The sequence below is a fragment of the Myxine glutinosa genome, chromosome 7 (genome assembly GCF_964187855.1).
Source record: "Myxine glutinosa chromosome 7, kmMyxGlut1.1, whole genome shotgun sequence".
In the NCBI taxonomy this organism is placed as follows: domain Eukaryota; kingdom Metazoa; phylum Chordata; class Myxini; order Myxiniformes; family Myxinidae; genus Myxine; species Myxine glutinosa.
This window is the reverse complement of record NC_136267.1, coordinates 102,351,627-102,377,133: the sequence shown is the minus strand read 5'-3', so window position 1 is coordinate 102,377,133 and position 25,507 is coordinate 102,351,627. Positions and strand designations below refer to the sequence as shown.

At 43.2% G+C, this 25,507-nt stretch overlaps 1 protein-coding gene across 7 annotated transcripts in view; it reads right to left on the bottom strand.

The window, feature by feature from the left end:
- The window catches only part of FIG4 (FIG4 phosphoinositide 5-phosphatase), a 71,312-nt gene that overhangs the window by 7,761 nt on the left and 38,044 nt on the right, over positions 1–25,507 (bottom strand). For 4 of the 7 annotated variants that reach the window (XM_068123136.2, XM_078782059.1, XM_078782060.1 and 1 more), the window contains 12 exons: positions 21,533–21,656; positions 13,111–13,267; positions 10,153–10,203; positions 9,739–9,854; positions 5,962–6,096; positions 4,316–4,416; positions 3,097–3,259; positions 2,841–2,938; positions 1,004–1,137; positions 801–917; positions 618–663; positions 244–392 (listed from right to left, as the gene is read on the bottom strand). In XM_068123136.2, coding sequence (XP_067979237.2) covers positions 244–392; positions 618–663; positions 801–917; positions 1,004–1,137; positions 2,841–2,938; positions 3,097–3,259; positions 4,316–4,416; positions 5,962–6,096; positions 9,739–9,854; positions 10,153–10,203; positions 13,111–13,267; positions 21,533–21,656 — 1,391 coding nt within the window. The remainder of the gene's footprint in view (positions 1–243; positions 393–617; positions 664–800; positions 918–1,003; positions 1,138–2,840; positions 2,939–3,096; positions 3,260–4,315; positions 4,417–5,961; positions 6,097–9,738; positions 9,855–10,152; positions 10,204–13,110; positions 13,268–21,532; positions 21,657–25,507) is intronic. The other 3 variants (XM_068123137.2, XM_078782058.1, XM_078782061.1) reach the window with 1 other exon arrangement.

Sequence of the window (25,507 nt, the reverse complement as noted above, 5' to 3'; positions counted from 1 at the left end):
AGCACTTGGCTATCATAGACATCTGTATTTACCAATGTCGAGGGTACTTTTTGGAAAGTTTTATAAACTTATTTTTACAACTCCCTTTCCTCCATATTCATGCAAAAATCCCAAAATGGTTCATAAATCCTTTAACACTATATACACAGGAAGATTAATAAATAAACATCAGCGTACAACCAAAATAATGTGAACAGGTTGATTAAAAATAACAGAATGAGAAAGTGCATAAATAATCCACACCGAGCGGCGTCTGTGTCGAGTTCAAATGTTGGTACATGCAGCAGGCCAAGAGCGTACAATTGGTATGCCAATGCACATTTTCCCACCACAAACTGAGCTGTGTTCGTCCGATCCAAGCAGTCCACGCAGTTAGTTCGAACCACACCCGTCTGCAAACCACAATAAGTGACCCACCCAAGCACTCCACAAAAGGCAAAGCATTTCAGGAACTGTAACATTTGGTCACAAGCACTCCTACGAATTCCAAGAAAATGAAAGCCTCATTAAGGATCCAGCGACATTCTCTGTCCTAAGAGCTGGAAAAGTTGAAAAGCTTAGAAGATATTATAATCGAGTCAAATATCACATAGGCCGACGCCGCACGAGAAACTGACCTGCAATCGGCTGGTTTCAGTAATGACTCCTCCGATCTCTGTCCACCTGGCAGTATGTTAGATACCGTCGTTAGCATGAAATTTTCACTTCGGTGGATTGTGTGTGTCGATTCGAATATTAGAGGTGTGTTTGTGTATATTATGGGAAGGAAATTATCAAGGGCAGGATGTGTAATGCAAGACCTCTCATCGACATGAAGGCAGGAGTGGTCCAAGTCTTGTCGGTTCACAAAGAATCCAGTCTTCCTCACCACACGCTCAGCTATTTCATGTAACTTGTCGAGGACGTTGCACTGCTTCCTGTGGGCAGAGGGGACAGTCCAGAATCTTGCATTTTAATGCCTGAACTCATCACTTTAGCAGCTTTTACAATGAGCGTTGCTGACCTTTTACTGTGTCTTGCCATGTCCCAAGAGATTACCACTATCCGATGCTCTGGGGGAAGAAACTGGTTCAAAAATGAAACCGCTGTCCCCAGCTCACCGCTAAGCAAGCTCTCGTGCCGACGACACTCGTGACGCTGCAAAACAATTTTTCTTTAAATACCTTAAGGGCGACAAAAAATATGATCTTTGAAAACACCAACTATTGCAACTTGAGATTTTAGGGGAATGGGTCTTCAAAACAAAGAGCACAAAAAAGAGAATTGGGCTGGGATTGTCTAATGATCTGAGCACTACTTACACAAACAGATTGCATTCTCCTCATATTCATCCCACTATGTCAATATGCAATCTGTATCAGGTCAGCATAAACAAAAGTTGTTTTGTAATAATAGGTCTTTGAGGAACATGCGCACAGATATTAAGGGAGGTGCAAAGCACCCCTCCCTTTATATGGAATGGTTTCTCTGTATGAAACTTTAACATAGGGACTGAAAATTAATTTCTCGGCTTCGACTGGACGAAACCGGCTGCAAATTTCAGAAGTAAATGTTATGTATGTCGAGGTAAAATGTTCCAAATTTCAGCAACGTCCGTTTCCGCATACTTGAGTTTTATTAAGAAACCACTCGAATCAACATTGGTGTCTATCAGTCTGTCCGTCCGAAATGTGTTTGCGCTCATATGTCAATGGCTATACATTGAAACTAGCTGAAACTTGGAATATATAATCGGGCAATATGTCGAATTTCGAAACAAATTCCACATAAATGCCACAGTTCCAAGGGGCACCCTACATACTGTATATACGTTAAAATACTGTTACATTTGTGGGGGTAGATGATGGAATCCCATAGTAAAGATAGGATTGTATAGTTATAGCATGGACTGTGGATGCGCAGGAGACATCTTGATGTATTCAAGTAGGGAAACCGGAGCTTAAGATTGTTTATGTGTCTTCACATTAAGGGTGAAGCTGTGTTAACTAGTTAGGGATTAAGGTTAGTTTTCCCCAGTATGTGGTTTCCCTTTGTCGCTGTCCCTACGTTTTTATATTTACAAGGCCGGCCATGCAAAACTTCCATTAAACCACCACAACCACTGACAGTACCCGAACATTGCCGAATGACAAGTAATCATTATTGTTGAATTTTCGTGGTCGTGTTGGCATGTTTTGTGGGTTCCGGATTAAACCCGTGTGCTTCTGTTCAGATAAGCGCCTCGCATCCTTCCCTCCACGTGCGACAAACCAACTGCCAATTTTGGCTACTCACCTCGGAATTAAGGACCGTTCCGGGTATTCGTCCAAGGCTGGTCTTTATCAGCTATGGACAGGACAATACATTTACTTCATGCAGCTGTACGAATCAAATTGGCACCCCTTTCATATGAATTTTTCTAGAGCATTAATTGGTTCCTCCTAAGAACACAAGGGTAGTACAGCATGCACACGAGATTTTTTGAATGTCCCTCATTTTCAATTGTCTGGCATTTTCCACAAGCTATGGAATGTCCCTTTTTTTTCTAAAGTTTGCCACATGGCACATACCATATAAAGGGGCCTTTTCTATGACCTTGGCATTTTCCCCAATAATTTAAATAAGAACTGCCCTCGACAGTGACAAAGTGCATCATTGATCTTCTGGTGGGTAGATATTGATGTTTAAGCAAAGCGATCGCAATATGAAAACTCAAATATGCACTTCACCGCATCTCTGGATTCCTCTCTGCTTTACACATATTCTCCAGTATTTTCTATCTTTCCTTGTGTTGACAATTGTTGTCGTCCAATGTTTAATGTACTTATACAGCAACTGCTCAGGAACGCTCAGCTGCATACCTTGACAAGATTAAGGATAATGAGTGGAGAGCCGAATCTTTGAAGCATGTGACTGAAATGCAGGCCAGGGATGTAGGCAAAAGGATCTGCCTGGTCCACTGGGGTAACAACAGAGATGAGAGGTCAACATGCTGCAAACACACTTTCAGTCCACTTTCAACTTGATAAGGTTACTACAGAATTATTTTTTCCAAAAGGGTGGCTTAGTCTTTATAAATATGGCAAAGCATGCCAAAAATAAAAGATGGGGCCTTACATGTGATTGGGGGCTTTGGAATCATGCTCGAGGTGTCCTGAGACCAGTGCAAAGGCAAAGACCCACGATGCTGCACAAACGAAGAGCACATGCCGTGTGCAAGTGAAGAGACAGAGGCATCGTGAACGAGCTGTTCAGTCTCCACCTCATTAGCCACTTCACCCTGTGGATGTAGAAGAGAGAATGTCAAAACTAGCTTTGTTTTACTTATAAAGAAAATGCAGATCAGACAGTGGCAAACCACCGGCATGAAGTCCTTCTTGCACGATCTTATAGCATGCACGTTAGGTAAGGGAATGACAATATGACACGAATGCAGACATTGTATGAGAGATTGTGCTTATTGTTGTCAATATGAAAATATATGAATGAATCTCCAGGATTAACGGGGTTCAAAAACTCCAAGGAAAGCGGTATTCATCAACATTCAAGGCTTTTATTTTTTATTTCGCCCATTATAAATTTCCGCGTGTGCTTAATTATCTGCAATCAGTATCAATAATCCAATTGTCATATAGGATGATAATGCAAAAGTTTGCTGATACTTTGTTGCGGGCATTAACCCGAAGTGCAAGCTGACATTGCTGGCATTAACAGTCTCTGCTCCAATGGAGGGTTAACGTCAGCTTCTCCTTGCTTTCCGTGGCAATTAGCATACCTCAATGAATGTTCTGTTGATGCCATCCAGACATAAATATACTTCAACATTAATTACAAGGATATTAGTAGACAATAGACAAAAGTATGGTGTATGGAATTTGAACCTGGGTTCTCCAGGTCATGAGCCAGGGGTTTGGGAGAAAACAGTAAAGGCCATATGTTGGTGCAGAATTTCAGAAGGATGTCATACAGAGTTGTAGAAATTACCTCCGAGTAACAGGAAGACGAAACACTGACTGTATGTACATCTAAAATGTATAAACTTGGAATACTTATAAAAAGTAGAAAACTGTGGAAATGGCAATGTTGTAAAAGGACAAAAAAAATGTTGATGTTGTGGCACCTTGTTAGGTCAACCTTATTTTGGAGAATAGTTACACCATAAAGTACACCAGCATATGCATCCCTCTTATTCGCTCCTCCGACTACATACCCATCTGCACAGGTGCATTTTGCTCGTATGAAGGTAAAAAGTAAAGCTACAATGAGAATTTCAATGGAGAGGATGAAAATGATGAACATTATAGTAAATATGAAAGTCTGTTTGTGAGTATGACACCTGCGAATTGGCACCCCTCTTGAGGAAGCGCGTGCCAGCAAAGCAGCAGGAGCGACGGGCAAGCAATGTGACATAAACAGGTCGTCCGTAAATCACCAGTTCTGGGACACGGCTCAGGACACAGCACTTTCAGTGCTGCACATAGAATCTTAAGCACCAAAAATCTCACTCTTCTAAGAGCCTCAATATTGTATCAAAAAAAACAAAAACGTAAATTTAAGGGAGCAAAAGATTCCAAAAGTTAAAACATCCAAACAGACAATTCCTACACAATTTCCCTCTTAAAAACTTAAACTAGCCATTCCAGAATTTTACCCTAACCAGTCATCAGAAATCAACTACAGTACATGGAATTATAAGTCGCCTCAAACATTCCTCTTTACACCTCATAATCTTTACAAGATAGCAATTTTATGACAATAAATTTCCTGAAACAGTGCTACAAGTTAATTACCTCCGGCACCGAAGGTGGACCAAGGTTATGTATTCACCCCTGTTTGTCTGAGCAGGATATCAAAACGTTGTGGAAGGATTTGGACGAAACTTGGTGGACATGCGTGTGTGTTTGACAAGGACGAATTGATTCAAATTTGTTGAAGATCTGGATTGGGATCTGGCGTAAACTAAACTGTTCAGTCTGGTGGAGGTATGTGCTCGACAAAGTGCCGTTGTAGTTATCCTTGATTTGCTAGTTAGCCCATCCCCCGTACAGCAGGAGACGGGGTTTTGCTATCACTTATGTGTGTCTGTCTGTGTCTGGGCTGTAAGCTATCGTCATCACATTTTCACCAAAGCTTTAAAATGATAATACGGAGAAGGCAAATTAATAATTTTGTCAAAAGATCAAAGTCACATAACATCATCAATTTTCATCCAATTGACCTGAAATTTCAATTTACCATTTGAGTTTTATCAAATTTTCACCAAAGCTTCATTATGATAATACGGAGAAGGAAAATTAATAATTTTGTCAAAGGGTCTCAAACAGTCACGCATCACATAGAATCGTCAATTTTCATCCGATTGACCTGAAATTGAAAGAGTTTGCATATTGGGTCACTGAATTTGTTCACTAATCAAAAGGTAGGAGTCGATTGTGTTTTTAGATCAAAAGGTCAAAGGTCAAGGTTGGATAAAACCATCAATTTTTGTCCAATTGACCTAAAATTTTAAGAATTTGCATATTGGAACCCTGAATTGGTTCACCAATCAAAAGCTAGAAGCTGATTTTTTTTTTTTGATCTAAAGCTCAAAGGTAAAAGCTGCGTAAAACCATTAATTTTAATTTGCGTTTTCTTTTTCAACAATTTGTATTTTTTTTTTTTAACCGTTTGTTATTTTTAGCATATGGAAGAAGAAGAAGACGTCTGAATACGAACAGACGCGGACGGGCTTTGCATTTTCAGATGCTTTTGAGTAAATATTATCACCACCACCAGCTATATCAGGGATGATTTGAATAAAAAAATTCAGCTAGCTCACATTGGGCTACCGCAAGACTTGAAACCATTTGAAATGCTAACCAGAAAAATAGCAATCCTGCAACAATTTATCATCTCTTCAGGAAATACACTCACCCCATACTGAGAAATCTATAACCAAATTTATCTTTGGTATCGCAGAGGTAAAATGTATATGAAGGATACTAGATTGTGCGCAAAATCCATGAATGATGTGCAGACACCAGTCATAGTGCAGATAACTGCCATGTGTCAACATTTGTTTATTCCACACGAATTTCCAGCAGGGAGAGCCTCGAGCCCCAATGACCACAGGATCAACTGAACACAAAAAGGGGGTTGGGGGGAGGGAAAGCCCAATGATACCGATATACAACAGAGAAAGCAAGTATAAAGTTTCATAAGCAGCAAATAAGGTATAAAAACGGGTTACTCAAGTCAACTAGCTCGAGTCAACCAGCCCAGTTGGCATACTTTTGAGTTATCTTGTATTGTTGATGGCACTGGATCCAACTGAAAAACATAATCCAGGTTCACAGGCAAGGTGTGGCATCTTAAGAGTACATGATCCTTTTGAAGGGGATGCTATTACAGTTTACTTATCCTCTTCATCCCGATGGGACAAAAGGCTGCAAGGGGGTGTTATTCTGACTGCAATGGTGCCACTAAAGAGTCCACGATGTGTCTGTCATAATCATCATCGATGAATAATACCCCGTTACCAGAGTATTGGTTCACCCAAAGCAGTTTCCATGGTTGTTTCACAACCATAGACATGTTACTAGTGCTCTATCCTGGATGCCATAGGTAAGAGTAGGAATTTGGAATGTGCCAAGGATACCAGAACACAATGGCCTATTCTCTTTGAAAGGTGCCATGGGGGAGGGAGGAGGGGAAGAGAATAGAGGGAGGTTGTTAATGTTCACAAGTGAATGCTTAAAAGGTACCTGGCCTAATGTCCCTCACTATATGCCATCTACGGTCACGTGAAAAAGTAAGTACACCCCATGTAAAGTTTTGACTTTTTCCACATATTTCAACAAAAAGCTATTTGATCTTCATTTCAACAATATTGATAGATAAAGAACCACCTTTGGAGGCCATTTATCCCCGCAGAGCAGGGGTTGGCTTTTTTGGGTACAGTGGTCCCCTTTTTGAAGCAATGTTTTATGGCCGGGTGCCCTTCCTGCCGCCAACCCTGTTAGTCACCTCTTGCGATACACAGGGAATTACCAGTGAAATGGTACTCAATTTGCTGACCTCGGAAGGATGACAGGCTGAGTCAACCCCCCTGGCGTTAATTCAGCGATCGACCAGGATTTGAACCCAGGATCCTAGGATCACAAGCCTGCACCCTAACCGCTAAGCCAACACCAGGCCACCTTTCACACAACACATTATATCACCTTTATCTTTATTGATAGATAAAGGTGATATAATATACCAAATATCATGAAATATTTACATTTTGTAGTCCATTGTATAATTTAAATAAACATGAATGCAAATTTCGCATGTGGAAAAAGTAAGTACACCCTTGGCTCTAATAGGTGGTATTATATATAGGTGGTATATAGGTCGTGCCCCCTTTGGCAGAAACAACCTCAAGTAGGCGTTTCTTATAACTGTCTACCAGTCTCTGACATCGACTGGGAGAAATTTTTGCCCACTCCATGCAGAATTCTTTCAGCTGTGCGATGTTTGAGGGGTTTCTTGCATGTACAGCTCGTTTCAAATCCCCCCACATCTCGATGGGATTTAGATCCGGGCTTTGATTTGGCCATTCCAGAACCCTCCATTTCTTTATTTTCAGCCATTCCTTGGTGGATGTACTGGTATGTTTAGGGTCATTGTCATGTTGCAAGGTCGACCTTCGGTTGAGCTTCAACTTTCCGACAGATGGTCTCACATTATCCTCAAGCACCCTCTGGTACAATGAAGAATTCATAGTGGATTCTATGATGGTGAGCTGCCCAGGCCCTGATGCAGAAAAGCTGCCCCAAACCATAATATTTCCACCACCATGCTTTACAGTTGGTATCAGGTTCTTGTGGTCAAATGCTGTCTTTGGTTTTCATCAAACATGTCTTCTGGTACTGTGGCCAAATAGTTCTACCTTTGACTCATCCGTCCAGAGCACATTGTTCCAGAAGTGCTGGTCTTTGCCTTGGCGTTCATTGGCAAACTTTAGTCTTGCCCTGATGTTCTTTCTGGACAGCAAAGGTTTCCTCCTGGAACACCCCCCATGTAGATCAAATTTGTGCAGCCTCTTTCTAATGGTAGACTCGTGCACTTTGACATCAACAGTGGCAAGAGCTACCTGTAGGTCCTATGATGACATTGTGGGGTTCTTAGAGACTTCTTTCAGCATCTTGCGGTCTGCTCTTGGGCTGAACTTGCTGGGGCGGCCTGGCCTGAACAAGTTGGCTGTTGTTTGGAATCTTCTCCACATGTAGATGATGTTCCGGTCATTCGAATGATTGATTTCAAATTGTTTGGAGATCTTTTTAAATCCCTTCCCAGACTCGTAAGCATCTATAACCTTCTTTCTGAAGGCCTCAGAGAGCTCTTTTGATCTCGGCATTGTGACGCCGCACACTTCAACAACAAAGAGCAAACCAAACTAAATGTCTGAGGTTTAAATAAGACAGGTTCCTCCAAGATCCTCTCGAATGATGTTCTAATCATTTGCACCTGAGCTGGTGCACCTGATTCTAATTTTATGTATTTGAAGTAGTGATAAATGTAGGGGTGTACTTACTTTTTCGACATGCGAAATTTGCATTTATGTTTATTTAAATTATACAATGGACTACAGAATGTAAATGTTTCATGATATTTGTTATATTATATCACCTTTATCTATCAATATTGTTGAAATGAAGATCAAATAGCTGTATGTTGAAATATGTTGAAAAAGTCAAAACTTTACATGGGGTGTACTTACTTTTTCACGTGACTGTATACACAGTGAAACTAGCATATATACAAAGTTCTGTCTTGAGTAAACTCTTAGAGGGAATGGGCACTGGCAGGTGGCATAATCTATGGAAACATCATAATGGCCAAATACCAGCATTGTACCACAATGATCTACCAGGTTAAGGAATAAGACAATTCGAGATCAAAATGCTGCCTAACAATGCAAGAACAAAGATGAGAGTGATTTGATGTAGTTAAGAAACCAGCCATGAAATGTAAGGGACAATGTAACAATACATATGCAGCAAGCAAGGAGGAAGGCTGATCGATTGTGTAAACAACAATTAGAAAGGATAGGGAAAGTGAGGAGAGGGAAAAGGGAAATATTTCTGGGGTGAGGGTAATGAATGGGGAGAGATGTTGCACACATTCTGTAAATGGCCCCTGACTATTAACAAACGTATATAAAGAAAGGTGTACATGATTGCTTTTCTATTTTGAGAAATAAAGTTGCAACATGTCAGAAAACAAATATTAAAACATCTTCAAAAAGCAAAGTCGTAAATTTATCAAACTTCAGACAACATTGCCTTTGACCTTTTACATTGCAGCAAAATCTGTGCTGAACCATGTTGTGGAGGAGAAGACATAAGTGATGTCAAAGCTTTTTGTCATTACATTTCATGTGGCCCACTGATCCCAATATGAAAAAGATTATCTGGCTTTACAAGGTCATAGAACGGCTTGCTCGAGTATAAAAATAAATAAACAAAAAACGCTGTTCTCTTCTGACAACACAATTATATGAGCCTATTTTTGAAAATTCTTCATAGCCTTTGAACCTCCTTTAAAACCAGAATAACTCCCTCAGGCCAGGAGGGACGTATGAAAATGGCATAACAAAAAGCTCTCATATCACCAATTCCTTCCCATCCAAAGAAAGGTTCACTACGAGAGTGGTTGTGATGTCAAAAACATAAGCATAACAGTCAATCCAGTTTTCTTGCTTGACCTACTCCTCAGCAAGCTGGGCTGCCCTACCTCCAGTACCTGCATCCTGATCCCCAGAAAGGCGCACCTGCTGGGTGAAAGTTTTCCCAAGAGCAGCTAGCTGCCGCACGTTGTGCTGCAGTGAGTGAGTTAAATCATAGCTGTAGCTGCAGAAACACATGCATAAAGCAGTGTAGTTATGCAGTAAGTAGCAGCAATAGTTTTAAAAGCCTAACCAGAATCTGGAATGATACCATAATAAACAACAATACTGACATCACAATTGCTGATGGGCAGAATGGGGGCACAGAAGTGGTGGTGCAAGAGTGGTTTGAACAACTAGCATCAACAATCTCGGATAAGAGATAACTTCACATTCCTCAACAACAACAACAAAAAAAAGAAAAAAAGAAAACAACTTCCACCCCCAACCGCCCCCCCCCCCACCCCCCCAATAGCACTCACCTAAAATAAAAATTGCTAGAGAGATCCACATTTTGAAATATTTTCACATATCTGCAATAAAAACAGGAACACCAGTAAATGGAGGGTTGCAATAGGTGAGAGAGGAAAAAGAAAGAAAACTAGAACGGGCACTCTTCAACGTCTCGACGTCGACCGATATGCCTCCACCCACATGCCATAGATCAGCGGTTGTTAAGTTGGAGGTCGCGACCCCCCCAAATGGGGGTCGTTTGGGGTTTTCTGGGGGTCATGAAGGGGTCATAAATAACATATCAATTTGTTGAGGCCATTTTTGGGAACCTAACAAAGGTACATACCACACACAGTATTTTGTTCGCTTATGCGCATACGTCACGACCCCCCAGGTTAAGAACCGCTGCGCATAGATCATCATTATACACAGCTACATATAACAAGTTTGATTTAAATCCCATCAGCTGTTCTCAAGTATTGCATTTTTACCTGACATGACCTCTGACCTTCGATGCCAAAATCGAATTAGTTCATCCTTTATCATAATATAGAGTTGTGCCAAGTTTGGTCAAAATCCCATCACTGGTTCACAATTGAGCAAAGCAACAGAATCTTTACCTCATGGGGCCTCTGACCTACTGATGCCAAAATCAAATCAGTTCATCTTTACATCATAATACATGATTGTGCCAACTTTGGTCAAAATCCCATCACTGGTTTACAAGTTATCATGGGAACAGGATTTTTACCTAACAAGACCCCTGCCTTTAACCTTGTGACCCCCAAATCTAATCAGTTCATCTTTATTTCATTATACTATACAGTACATACCTGCACCAAGTTTGACTTGGATCCCTTCAAGTTATTGCGGCAACAAAAACTTATCACAGATGCACGGACAATTTGCAAACAAAGCTTTCAGCAACTTTGTCGGCGAAGGCATAAAAAAAAATCTCAAAACACAAAACTACCTTTTATAAACAAACGTCCAAGTTATTACTTGAAAAATGAGAACAATTCAAAACCTGCAAGGCCTTTGTGTATATCTCAATTAAGCAATGCTCTCCCCGATGGGCTGGGGACCCAGTATAACATCTTTCTCTTTTGGATTCTGTGGAATCTAAAACTTAACATTATTGGCATTGCCCACGATAAAGCTAAAACACATGGTCTGTATTTATTTTGACTGCCACTCATCTGGTATAGTGTCCTTTGCTTGTCTTCTTCTTCTCTGCGGATTATTTCCAACAGTTTGGGGTCAGCCACTCAGGTCCACCTTCTCCATTCCCCTCTGTCCTTTGCATCTTCCTCTCAATCCCAAACTCTTGAAATCTCCTTCCACAACCTCCTTCCACCTTAATCTCTGTTGTCCTCTCTCTTTTCCCTCTAATTGGGTCATTCCATGCTTTCTCGATTGGTTCTTTATCTTTTTTCCACATCACGCGTCCAAACCACCATAACAGAGTCTCTCATCCTTTGCAGTTTTAGCCCTCAAAACATCCCCAGCTGCTCCAGGACACGAGCTCTGCTACTAATCCCCTCCTGGTTAAAAACACAAAATCCAGGCTTGCCACCTCCACTCTTGTTTTCCTCATTTGTGGAATTACCTTCCAGAGGAGATCAAATCGCATGTTTGGATCCAGGGCTTCAAACGAGTGCTGCACGACCAAACAGTTGTGTTTCCCCATTGTTTTTCTGTTCATTTTTCTGCACATTATTGTGCCAACAAAGGTAAAGACAGTCCGACTTAGAAAAATGTACATTATAGAACTCTTCAAAGCTGAAGTGACTTGGAAAACAATTTTAGCAAGAGGTTGAGAGCATAAACAACATTAAATTTAAAGTAGCTTTACAATACGAGGAGCAAAAGGAACTCCACAATGACATGTGAAAGCACAACATTTTCCCAAGAAGCCCGTTTCCAAAATAAACACTATAACAAACAAAAGCAATTACAAGATGGAAAAATTCGTTCTAATAAGATTTAGATTAAATGAGCATAAACAAAGTTCCCAACAAATTTGTCACATTATGATATGCAGGAGAGAGTGCAGACATCTCCACAAGGTGGTACCAGACACAATCACCCAAAAGGGCCAGGATACAATTATTACATTTGGATACAAATAAGGTTTATATTAACACTGGTCTTGCACAGCCATTTCAGATGAAAACACGAGACCAGAGGTACAGACATCTGTGTGAAAAATTGCTGCAACTATTTATTATTTATAAATTGCAAAAAATGACTGCTCACCTACATCAAATGTATAATTTCTAGTTATCTGAATGGTATTATGGAATTTCAGGACATACTAGTGATGGCTTTCTCGTGAGCCTCTATCCACCGTCATAATTACACAAGGTCAGATACAAATGTTCTCCTCATTAGATTCACATGTTAATGGGCCTGTTCAACGCTCCAGAGCATGCATGGTGCTCACTGTCCACCTTTAACAAAGGCAATCAATTATAATAATAAAAATAAGAAATAGCCGCATCAAAAATAGAGGCCCGAGCGATTGTGCGGGCTACCGTGTAGTGTTCATTTGTCAAGTTTCAGAACAATCAGCCAGGCGACAAGGGAGGAGTAGCAGAAATAGCAAAAAGTCAACAGACGGACAGCCAGACATCCGGACATCACAACCCATTTTACAAGTTAATCTCTTCAAGAATCGAGATGAGATGACATCATAATACGAGTTCTCTTTCAAAGAACTTTGATGCAGGAGGAGGACATTAGACCCGTCAAAACTTGCGCTATTATTACGAATGTATGGTTATTTTTCCATGCTCTACCCTTTTTGAGCGTCAAGTAGGGAAGTAGCACCTACCATTTAAAAGTCTTTGGTATGACTCGTCCCGGGTTCGAACCGCCAACTACCCAAACTCAGAATGGACGCTCTAATCCTTTACACCACCGAGGCTGGGTAATTCTTATGCATTCAAGAGAAGCAGACAATCAACAGCAGCAATATACTGCACCTGTGTTCCTCTGGATGTTGTACTCGTGTGGTATCTGAAGGAAGGTACACCATTGATGTATCCTCCACACGGTACACAGCATGGCCTCCCAATTCAGCCACACGCCTTCTTCGTGTTACCAGCACTGCATAGTAACCCTCCAAGAATCGCACAAACCCTGGGTGATTTTGAAAATAAAAAAAAGACGGTACTGCAAAATGTGACACCAATTATATGCTAAGCAAAATAGAATTATATTGTTACGGACCGCGGATAAGATGTTGGTTTTGCCGAGCGGAGGCCCCGCGGCCCTAACAGTTACCCCGACTAACCCGATTCCCGAACGTTGGCCGGATCGCGCCACAGATATTCAATAGGGAAAAGACAAAGGCGACACGGATGTGAAGAAGAAGAAGAAGACAAAAAGGTTGGCAATACTACTAAATTTATTCCTATTATATACACGCTCAAAGTAACCAAGGAAGAAGGAAAGATAATAAAATAATGTACAGAAGATATTAGAGACACAGTGAAAATCGCTAGCTTACCTACAGTCTTAATTAACCCAGGGACAAGACACACAGAACAAACTCACGTACACAAAAGGATGGAAAGGCAGGAGGTGGATGGCTGGAGGGAGAGGAAGGTCTAACAGGTCCTGCAGCACGATCGGCGCGTTTAGCAGCCGCCGTTCCTTCGCGGCCCTGCTCAAAACTGCCGTCCAGGCCCAAAGCTGCTGTTGTTGCTGCTGTTGCTGCAGCTGTGTGGACGTCGCGTGCTCCTTCCAGGACTCGTCTCTCTCGTTTTGTCAGAGCTCATCTGGTCCAACCCCTCAACTCAACAACTTGCACGTCTCCCTGTCCAACTACTGCAGGCTTCTTGCTGTTAACTCCTTTTTTTGGTCCAACTTTGGCGAGCAAGGCGACGAATAGCAGGCTTTGTGCTTCCCTGGATATCCTTTGGCAGTACCTTGCGCGCGCGCTTTTATAGCGCCTCCGGCGATCAAGCCGCCGGCCTTTAGGACACGCCCATCGGTCAGCTCGCCTCGGCCCTGATTGGTGGGCACAGGCCCTCTGACCCCGAGCTGAGCACATGCTTAATGGCGGCTATTGGGGTGAAATCAGCAACCCACCGCTGTAACAAACCTGTGCCCCGTGCAGTTGGCAATGGAGGCTTGGAGGGGATGTAATTGGCAATTGAGGCTTGGCAATGATGAAAGGGGAATGTGAAAGGAATCTACTCTATTTCGCTTGGTGCAATGGAGTGTCATCTTAATGGAAGACAAGGCCTTACCCTAATACACATAATAAAGATATAACTATCAACCAGGGGGAAATCTATGATTGGCTGACGTGATTGTTTATGACCTAATTATGGGACGCCCTTTGACCTTTATACATAACTGGAGTAAGGAGGGTCCAGAATAAAGCAATATTTCACAACAATTTACTATACAATACAACACAATAAAAAAAACACAATCCTCATATCCGCAACAATATTTTGCAATTGCATAAAAAGGCCGACAGGATTGTTTAGGGGTATTTGTGTTGTCTCATTTGGGTTTAACACTCAATCAAATGAGTGCTTTTCAAACAGTGTGTTAGCATGTTTGTCGGAATTATATTCCACCTTATCTTTCAAAGTGAAAACAAAACAAAACAGATCGTTGCACACCAGTGAGTTGGCTAAATCTCAATTCCTGCGCTGACAGAAGGCTGCTTTGACAGCACCCTTACATGAAGATAGAACTTACACGAGCATCGACTCTGTATACAAAAAACTGCCACTCATCTGGGGTAAATTCTGCCAAAAAAACTCAACCAAGGGTTAAATTCTCAGCTGTGGAAACATCAATGATATATTGTCATGGGTCAGCTCTATGGATAATTAACACGGGATAAACTAGAAAGCACTTCCACGACATTTCACAACATTTCACAACCACCCGAGAACATACAAATAACCTCATATGCAGAAGTCATAACAATCACCTCTACCCATAACATCAACAACTACAGCCCAACTTCAACCCTTCCTCAGCACCCTACAAAGCTGGCTCACCATTGATAGACTAAAACTAGCCCCCTCAAATCAAGTCACTCTTAACAAATTACACCTGGGAACATAGTGCTGCACCACACATCACATTAAACAACATCCCTAACACACATGCACACCATTCTCAGATCACATCACAAACATAAAACAACATGCACATCGAGGCTGAACACATTTGGGGGGGGGGGGGGGGGGGGACTTACAAGACACATGCACCACAAAAAAACAAAAAAACAAACAAAAAAACGCTTATATACAAACTGTACATTCAATCAGTCATCAACTATGTCAGCTCATCCTGGGACTTGAACCTATCAAACACACATCTCAACACCCAACAGACCACACAAAACAAAGCCCTCATCATCACAAGTTGCACATTAACAACACCCATAAAGCACCTACACCCATCAGCAAATACGCTAAAATGCAAAGACCACTCAGATGAAATATGTTTTGCAGCTGCTAGTGCGAATCATAATCACCCGTGCCAATACACATCAAGACTACACCACAGACATGACGACATCCTTCAAAACATCTGCCCACCGTTAACTACAAAAAACACATCCATACTCACGTCACCCAAAACGCAATAAAAAAAACTGGGCCCAAACAGTATCTTGGGCACTAACCCCCCACCCATCGACGACAGAGAAAGTACTCTCCAGGTCTGATCGTGTTCACCTTTCATGCCTCTGCTGTGGACACCACCCACAGCTTTTATAGTACAAACACAGACTCAACGACACCTGCAACCCCCGCTAGGCCACCACACACACAAGAAAACACATTATGGAAGAATGAGGTTCTGGCTCTACGAAGGCAAGAACACATCTTAGATGCAAGTGATCTCTGGATCGCTCCAGGGAGATTAAACTGGCGATGATGGCTGGCGATGGTTCGTTTTTTCGCAGCTCCACACGCTCTCCATCGAAATCGAAGTTAAGTAATTGTTCCAATTTGTATTTTCGTTATAACTGTATTTCTTTTATGGTGTATGTACGTATATTGTCCCGTCAAAGATTTTCGGTGCAAATCTTTCATACCTGTATTGAAAATCGTGTTAATTCGTGTCGTCTTGAGGTCTTGTACAGTGTACACTGTACAACCTTGAGGCTTTGTTTTTCTCTCAGCGCCTGTCGTTTGTGATCCAATAACTTTCGTTCTCTGTTTTCGCAGTCTTTCCACCCCAAAGCCTACTTCCTTATGTAAATCTCAACTCAAAAAAACAACAAAAAAAAGACATTACCTTCTCTGTGCTCATTCGTTTATTCATTCCTATTCGTTCGTTCGTTCTTCGACCACGTGTTTCTCCCCCATTTCCCCAGATAGATTGTCAAATTTCAACTCGTTATTTTATCGTCCATGCGATATTGTTTGGTTATAGTTAGTTTTGGTTTGAATTTCCTGTAACTCGTAATTAATTAATCGTGTTCTGCTCCTCGTGTGTGGCCTTGTAGTTGTACCCCCGTCGGTGTTTTGTTAACTTAAGCGTGTTTTGCTTGGCTCTTGGTTTTTTCCCTTCTACCCCGAACATAATACTGTCTAACGTTCTAAATCCCCACCCCCCCCCCCCAAAAAAAACAAAAAAAACAAAAACATTTATTTTATTTTCTCCACGTGTACTGTTGTCTCATCCTGTATTTTCTGTCCAGGTGTGCTGTTCGCCCCACCCCCATTATCTCCTTGCCATCCACCGTTTGCCCTGTTCACGTGACTCGTGGTGGTCCCTCTCGGCTCTCCCCCCGTTGGTATTTTTGTGCATATAAGATTGTTCATAGTTCTGTTTAAATATTATTTAAATATGTTTAACCTTTCCCCTTCTGTTTTTTATTTCAGTGGTATATTACAACACGCTGTTTTTCTTCCTATTTAAAAGGCTTTTCTCAATTTCCTCTCCAACTCATTCCACTTCAAAAAAAAGAAATTCAATATCTTATACGTCTCCCTCACTACATGGTCTAAATTCACATTCATTCCATCCCTCCTCCATCGTTCTGAATCGGATTGCTAACTTGAAAATCACAACAAACCCAATTTGTTATCAATGTTCGTCTTTCATTAATCATCCACTTTCTAAACTCCCCTCTTGCCCCTCCCATCCAAATCCCCCCCCTTGCACCTACACTCCGAAACTTCCCCCTTGCCCCTCCACTCTTAAACTCCCCCCTTGCCCCTCCACTCCTGAACTCCCCCCTTGCCCTTCCCCTCCTAAACTTCCCCTTTGCCCCTCCCCTCCTAATCCCCCCCCTTGCCCCTCCACTCCTGATCTCCCCCCTTTCCCCTTCCCTCCAAAACTCCCCCCTTGCCCCTCCCCTCCTAAACTCCCCCCTCACTCCTCCCCTTCAAAACTCCCCCCCAATCCCTCCCATTCAATTCTCCCCCCATACCATTCCTCTCCAATTCTCTCTCCTCCCCCCTCCTCCTCCAAGCTGCCTCCTCCCCACTTCGTCTCCCTTCTATCTCATACCTCCACCCCCCCAAACCTTCTACTTTCCTCTGCCCCCCCCTCAAACAACTCCTCACTGTGCCGCATCCCTTCACCATCAAACCTTTCATCCTCCTCATCCTTCCCTTTCTTGGAACTCTTCTGCAACATCTGAAACACTATCAACTGCTCTCCCTACCTCCCCCTCTCATCCTTCATCTTACCCTACTCCTCCCCTCCCCTGTCCTGTACCCGATGCTCCCCCTCTCTCTTCATTAACGGTATGGACCTCAAACATCCGGGGCCTTCGCTCAAACCTGACTGATCTCTCCATACAGGTTGCTTCTGACAATCCAGACTTGATCTGCTTAACAGAGACTTTCCTCCTTCAAGATGTCTCTGATTCCTTAATATCTCTTCCTGGTTACTCCCTCCTCCGGTATGATAGACCTGAGCCTCGGCCTGGTGGTGGGGTGGCTATCTTTGTCAAAAACTCTCTTCCTCACTCTCCTTGCACTGCTCTCTTTCCTCCTCACCCGCAGGAGTACCTCTGGTTACGGCTTCCTCTCCGCTCCCACCTTTTGTTCATATGTGTTCTGTACCGTCCCCCAAACAGTGATGACTCCATCTACATTTCAATGTCTGACAACATGGACCAACTTCTATCCACTCATCCCAACTCTCTCTTCCTCATATGTGGTGACTTCAACTGTCATCATGCCACCTGGTTGGGTGTGGGTTCCTCTCTCACTAGTCATGGCACCTCAGCAAAGGACTTCTGTGACTCACTGGGATTGACACAATCTGTCAATTTCCCGACCCGGATCTCAGCCAATGGAGTATCTTCTCTTCTAGACTTGGTTATGACAAACTTCCCTGCTAATGTCTGCTGCTCTTCTTCTGCTCCAATCGGTTCTTCTGATCATGTGCTTGTCAAAGTGGACATCTCTCTGGCCATTCTCAGAGAGCCTCCTCAGCGTCGACGAGTCTGGCATTTCACTCAGGCCGACTGGGACGGTCTTCAAGCAGCCATCAATCGTCTGGATTGGTCTCCCATCTCCACTGCCTCTGACATCAATTCTTCCTGGGAATTCTTCCAAAGCAAACTGATCTCTCTCATGCACAGATTTATCCCATCTCGCCTTCAATTGTCTTACCCTTCCTCCCGTCCATGGTACACTGAATCTTGTGGTGAGGCAGTTGCCCTGAAACAACTTGCCTTTGCCTCTTGGAAGGCTAATCCAACTGAAGGAAATCTCAGTTCCTTCCACCAAGCTCGGAACAAGTGTGTGTCTACCCTCAGGAGTGCCAGGAAGCACTATCTCTCCTCACTCAAGAATGAACTCTCAAACCTGTCTCCTTCCTCCAAATCCTGGTGGCGTCTGGTCAAGTCCGTTTCTGGTGTTTGTTCCCCCTCCATCCCCTCCCTTACCTCAAATGGCCACACAGTTGACATCGCACGTGACAAAGCCGAATGCCTCAACTCTGTGTTCGCCTCGAAATCCTTAGTCCCAAACCCATCTCTCTCTGTTCCCACCTTTCCCAGTCGAACCCAACTGCTCCTGGACTCTGTGTCCTTCTCTCCTGACAAGGTGGAGGAGTTTTTGTCAAACCTCGACTCTGATTCTGCAACTGGACCAGACGGCATCAGCCCACGGGTCCTAAAATCCTGCTCTGCCGCTCTATCTCACCCTCTCTCTGTTCTTTTCACCCTATCTTTTGCTCAAGGTCATCTGCCAGCATCCTGGAAATCAGCTAACATTACCGCTTTACACAAAAAAGGTGCAAAAACAGATCCTTGCAACTACAGACCAATCAGCCTGCTCCCAATTATCAGCAAAGTCATGGAATCCGTCATTGCTTCGGATATGAAATCTTTCCTCTTCTCCAATGGCTTGATCTCTGATCATCAATTTGGTTTCAGACCAGGTCACTCTACTCTGGACATGCTGCTTCTGCTGTCTCAACAATGGATGGAGGTCCTCAATGCCAAACAGGAAATCAGAGCTGTCTCCCTTGACATATCAAGGGCCTTTGATACGGTCTGGCACCCAGCTCTGCTCACCAAACTCTCCTCCTATGGTATCCATGGAAATCTCCATGCATGGCTTGCGGACTTCCTCTCTGGTCGTAGTCAACGTGTGGCCCTGAATGGATTTCTCTCATCTCCCCTTCCTGTTCAGGCTGGAGTTCCCCAAGGAAGTGTGCTGGGCCCTGTGCTTTTTCTGGTCTTTATCAATGATCTCTCTGACTCTCTGGAAAATCCTCTCTATCTCTTTGCTGATGACTCCACTCTCTGCCGCTCCATTCCTCTTCCCTCAGATCGGCAGTCTGCAGCCTCCTCACTCTCTGAAGACCTGGACAAAATCAGAGACTGGTCAAACAAGTGGAACATGTCTTTCAATCCTGACAAATCTCACTCTCTTACTATGTCTCTCCGAAAAGATCGACTGGACAACCCTCCCATCTACTTTCTCAACAATCCTCTCCAAGAAGTTCTGTCACTCAAGCTTTTGGGTCTCACTATCTGCCATGATCTTTCTTGGGAAAACCATATTTCCAAGCTGGCCTCCAAAGCCAGTCGCCGACTGGGCATCCTCCGTCGTGCGAAGTCCTTCCTCGGCATACCTGAGCTCCTCACCACATACAAGGCTTTCATCCGCAGCTCAATGGAATACTGTTCTCCCCTATGGGCTGGTGCTCCTGCCTCACACCTGGCTCGGCTTCACGCTGTTGAATCCAAAGCTTTCAAAATCATTGGAATCTCCCGCGATGAAGCTATCTCTGAGGGCCTTTCACTCACTCACCGCAGGCAGGTAGGTGGCCTTTCTGTCTTCTACCGACTCCTCTCCGGCCTTGCTCCCCCAGCTCTCTCTGTGCTCTGTCCCCCAAATATTCCTACAGGTCGCACAAGATCTGCCAGCAACCCTCTGATGGTTAAACTGCCGAAATCTCGGCTCTCTGCTCACCTTCACTCTTTCATTCCTCTTTTCTCCTGCCTGTGGAACAAACTCCCACACTCCCTTCAATCCCTCTCCTCCCTCCAGGTCTTTAAAACAGCTGTTCACCACCATCTCTTATCTTCCCCCATCCATAACCTTGATCTTTTCTACCCCCACTAATTCACCCCAGATCCACCTTGTTTGAAATTCCAACTTCTTTCCTGGAAATCCTGGCAGTGTCCATATGTTTATACCTCTCCCACCCCCCCCCCCCCTTCACATGCCTCCCCCCCTTCACATGCCTCCCCCCCAAAGCCCTCTCCCTCCCACAGATCTCTCGATGTCTCCATGTCTCTCGGTCCCTGCTCTCAAATGTTGTGTTTGTGTCCTTCCCCCTCTCTCCCCATCTTGTCTACCGCTCCCGATGTTATTTGTTTTATGTGTCTGTTTGTCTTTCTGTGTGATTAATGTTCGCTCTTTCACGAGCCTCGATCTTGTATACAAAAAAAAAAACAAAAAAAAAAAAACAGCCAACCCCATGCCACGGCCCTGTTCGAGCAGAACTTAGCGGGGCTGAACAAATATAGTCTTGTACCAATTTTCACTTCAGACTTTTCTTCATGTCAGCTCAGAGCTGAACACGTCTGACATTATTCTGCCGATAAACTGACAAACAAACACAGACAAGATCATCCTAATACTCACACACTCAGCCTATGGTTGTAGCATGAGTAACAATAAAGGAGTCACTTTACTTTATAGTAATTTACCTATCAACAAATGGTTAAACAGTTCAGTGAATGAGATTCCTAAAGTTTGACTAGGGTTGAATACATTTTTTTTATCTCAACAATTACCCAAGAAAACCTTAGTTTGCCTAATGCCAAAATGTGATCAAATAAATTTAGATTGCGATATAAAAAGTATGTTAAGGAATTACTGTTAAAAAATATTTTAAAACAATTTATTTGAAACAATTGCTTTCTACAACCAACCAATCCACTCTTACCTAGTATTCCATAAGCAGAAAGAGACGGAGAAAGTCCAGGTATGGTTTTCTGGGAATTGCGAGCTCGGTTCCCACCATCCAGCCGCCCCAGCAAATCTTGAATCTCCCGATTGCTGTACACATGCTGACAATGTATGTTTATTGGTAAGGTGCCTGCTTGCATCTGGGACTCTGTTCCAATGTAAAGAGGTCACACACCAGGATTCAACAGGTTCAGAGATTTCCAAATAAATGGTCATTTATACTATAAAAGGAGTTGTGCATGCTCCACCCATTGGTTACAGTTCGCCTGACTCCACCCACAATTTCTGTACTATGTCCGCCATATTGATGCTTACTGCTATTGCTATATTCGGAGCTGTCATATTCACAACCTCTCTGCAAGTTCTCCCTTTATTGTATAATGACCAAAATTACAGTTAAAATAATTTTGAGGCAATAGCAATCATGGGTCTTGTGAACATAGGCCTCAGCGATCGAGGCAGTGATCCGTTGTCTGTACATTGACCAAAATAACTATGTGGCATTCACTCAAACAGGGCTCTGTGATGATGTTTCGGGGGTGACGGGGACACGGTAGGTGGAAGGGGGGGGGGGGGGGTGGGGAGTGGGTGGGAGGGGAGGGTAAGAGATGGCAATATCGCAAGTCACAAAACCTCTCGGGGAGGGTGATATTGCTTTGTAACATCATTAATATTATCCTATTGTCGCAAGTGTTATTATTACTCCCGCCAGGAGTAATGCATTCGATCGTGTCCGTCCGTCCGTCCGTGTGTGTGTGTGCGTGTGTGTATGTGTGTTCGTATTGTTACGGATTCGTCACTTCCGTTGTGGTGGTTTGCATCCACTGTAAATATTTCTGATTCCATGTACTATTATTGTGTTCAAAAGGTTTATTGTTCATGAACTGTTTTCAAAAGGTAAAAAAGTTAATGTTAAAAGAAACAGGAAACCGGATCGGGAACCGGACAACGAAGAGGAGGAAGAGGGGGAAAAGAAGGCGGAGCAAGTGGAGTCGGACAAGAAGCAAAGCTGCTTCTTGGTCTGGAGCAAACGTTGGCGAGCAAGAGTCACTAGCGAACTTTCGGGTTTCCGGGAAAGGAATTCCTGCGACAGAGTTGTCATCGCTGTGACCGATCAACCTGCGTGTCAGGTTTTTGGCGGTGGATTCCGAGGATAATTATCGCCGGGCCGTTACTTCTCAAGAGCGGGTCGTCGGCCATTTTGACTCGCGCAGGACTTATGCTTCGCTCGCGGTTTCGTCTCTTTTCGACCAGTTTCACCGCATTCAGACGTCGATCTGGGGCGTGTGTGTGACGTGGCTTTTTAAAGGTTAATTCGTCCATATCCGAGGGTGTGATCTCTCAGTCGCCTGTAGGGCGCCTTTGGATTTCCCAGTTGCCTTGAGGGCGCCTTTGTGCAGCGTCGGCTGTGACTGTACTTGCCATCCGCACGGGATTCTGGTCTCGATTGGACATCGTTCTGGCGATCGCTGGAGCGAATCAACGTTGGCTTGAAGCTGGGAATAAGAGACATTGGGGATTGGTCTTGGTTCACTCACTTGGAGCACAGTGAGTTATATATTACAAAACTGATGGTACCATCATAGGACATATCGATTGTACTTTTGATTACTATTATTGTTGTACTGTTATTCTTGTGTGATCTTAATACAATAATTGTTTGTGAGTAACAATTGGGGTGGCTTCTCCATTGATCTTTGACATACAGAATAACACATTTTTCTGCCGTGACTCCTCTCGGGGCTCGGAGGTACACCGTGACCAGGGGGTCGGGGAGGAGCACGTAGCAGCATGTTCGTGTGTTTGTGAACAAGATATCTGGAAAAGTTCTGAACGGATTTGGATGAAAGTTGGTGGGATGATTGCCCTTGGGATAAGGAAGAATTGATTAGCTTTTGGTGAAGCTCAGGATATTATTCCGGATCCAGGAATTTTTTTGAAGGATTTTTTTTACCATTGGAAGATAGGGCTCAGCAGCGGCCACCCACGGCGGGAGTATGCGCTCTACTGAGTGGCGTTCTAGTTACTGTTGTAATGATAAACGGCTTTGGAAAAACCACGAAAAACGTCTTGGACGAACTCCAAGGAAGCGACAGGAATGGTCGTGTTATTAACCCTTGTGGGGTATATAGACTGCAATACATTTTCAATCAGCTGCGTTCGTCGACGTGATGAGCATAGAGTGATGTCTGGATTCCTTCAAATTTCTTTCAATTTCATGTTAAACAGCATTAGCGACTGTTTAAAAAAGGTAATCATACTGTATTTGTGGTTTATAATAATTTTTACTTCTGGTAGGGGGTGCTCCCACCAAAATGCCATGATAAGCTATTTATACACGTTAACATGGCGTTTGGCCAAGGAGGAAACACTCCTTGGGGAGGCTGATAATGACCTGACTGAAGTTGAGTTGCTGTGTTGTCATAATTTACAGTCGTGGCCAAAAATATTGGCACCCTTGCACTTTTTTCAAGTAACTCAATTTTCTCTAAAAGTAAGTTGAAATTAACAAAGGTATTTGGTCTCCACAAGTCTTTATTTCACTGCTACTATTACAGAACCTTTGTTTTTGATACAGAACTTAAAATATCCTTTTAAATCAGAAAATAAAAAGAAATGGCATTGACAAAATTATTGACACCCAAGACTTGATATATGGTAGCACAGCCTTTGGACAAAATAACTGCAGTCAAGCGCTTCCTCTAGCAATGAGCTTCCTACACCTCTCCACTGGCAGTTTGGTCCACTCTTCTTGCACAAACTGCTCCAGTTCTCCCAGATTTGAAGGGTGCCTTCTCCCAACTGCTGTTTTCAGATCTCCCCACAGGTGTTCAATGGGATTTAGATCAGGACTCATTGCTGGCCACTTCAGAACAGTCCAGCGCTTTGTCTTGAACGACCCTGCTTTTTGAAGTGTGTTTGGGGTCATTGTCCTGCTGCAAGACCCATGACCTTTGACGGAGACCCAGCTTTCTGACACTGGCTTGAATATTGCGCTCCAAAATGCCTTGGTAATCTCCTGATTTCATGATGCCATGCACTCATTCAAGACACCCAGTGCCAGAGGCAGCACAGCAACCCCAAAATATCACTGAACTTCCCCCATGTTTGACTGCAGGGAAGGTGTTTTTTTATTTGAAGGCTTCATTTTGTTTTCTGTAAACATACAGATGATGTGCTTTACGAAAAAAGCTCTAATTTGGTCTCATCTGTCCACAGGACATTCTCCCAGAAGGATTTTGGTTTGTTCAGGTGTGTTGTGGCAAACTCCAGTCAGACTTTCTTCTGTCTCTCTCTCAGCAGTGGGGTCCTCCTGGGTCTCCTACCACAGAACCCCCTTTCATTGAGTTGGCGATGGATGGTGCGAGTTGGAACTGTCATACCTTGTGTCTGAAGGTCAGCTTGAATGTATTTGGCAGTTGATGAAGGTGCTTTCTCCACCATTCGAACAATCCTTCGCTGCAATCTTCCATCAAGTTTTCTCTTGCGGACACGTCCACGGAGTATGGCCACAGTGTCATGGGCCTTAAACTTCCTGATAACATTGCGTACGGTGGACACAGGAACATCAAGGTCTCTGGAGATGGATCTGTAGCCTTGAGATTGTCCAAGCTTGGCTACAATCGTGTGTCTGACCTCCTCAGACAATTCTCAGGTTTTCTTTCTTTTCTCCATGCTCATTGCGGTGCACACAGTGACACAAAACAGCAGAATGACTCCTTTTCTCCATTCAATCTGGTTGAAGGAGTGATTTTTATACTGCAGGCATCTGCAACTCACCATAGCAGACTTCAATTCCAAAGTAAAGGAGAATCACCTGTTTGAAATCTAATTATTTCTAACAACTTCTAAAATGTGTTAATAATATTGTCTGGGCCATTTTGGGATTTTTGTGTGGAATAAGCTAAGATTGTGATTTTTCAGCTTTTTTTGTTTTGTTCCAATGCAAACC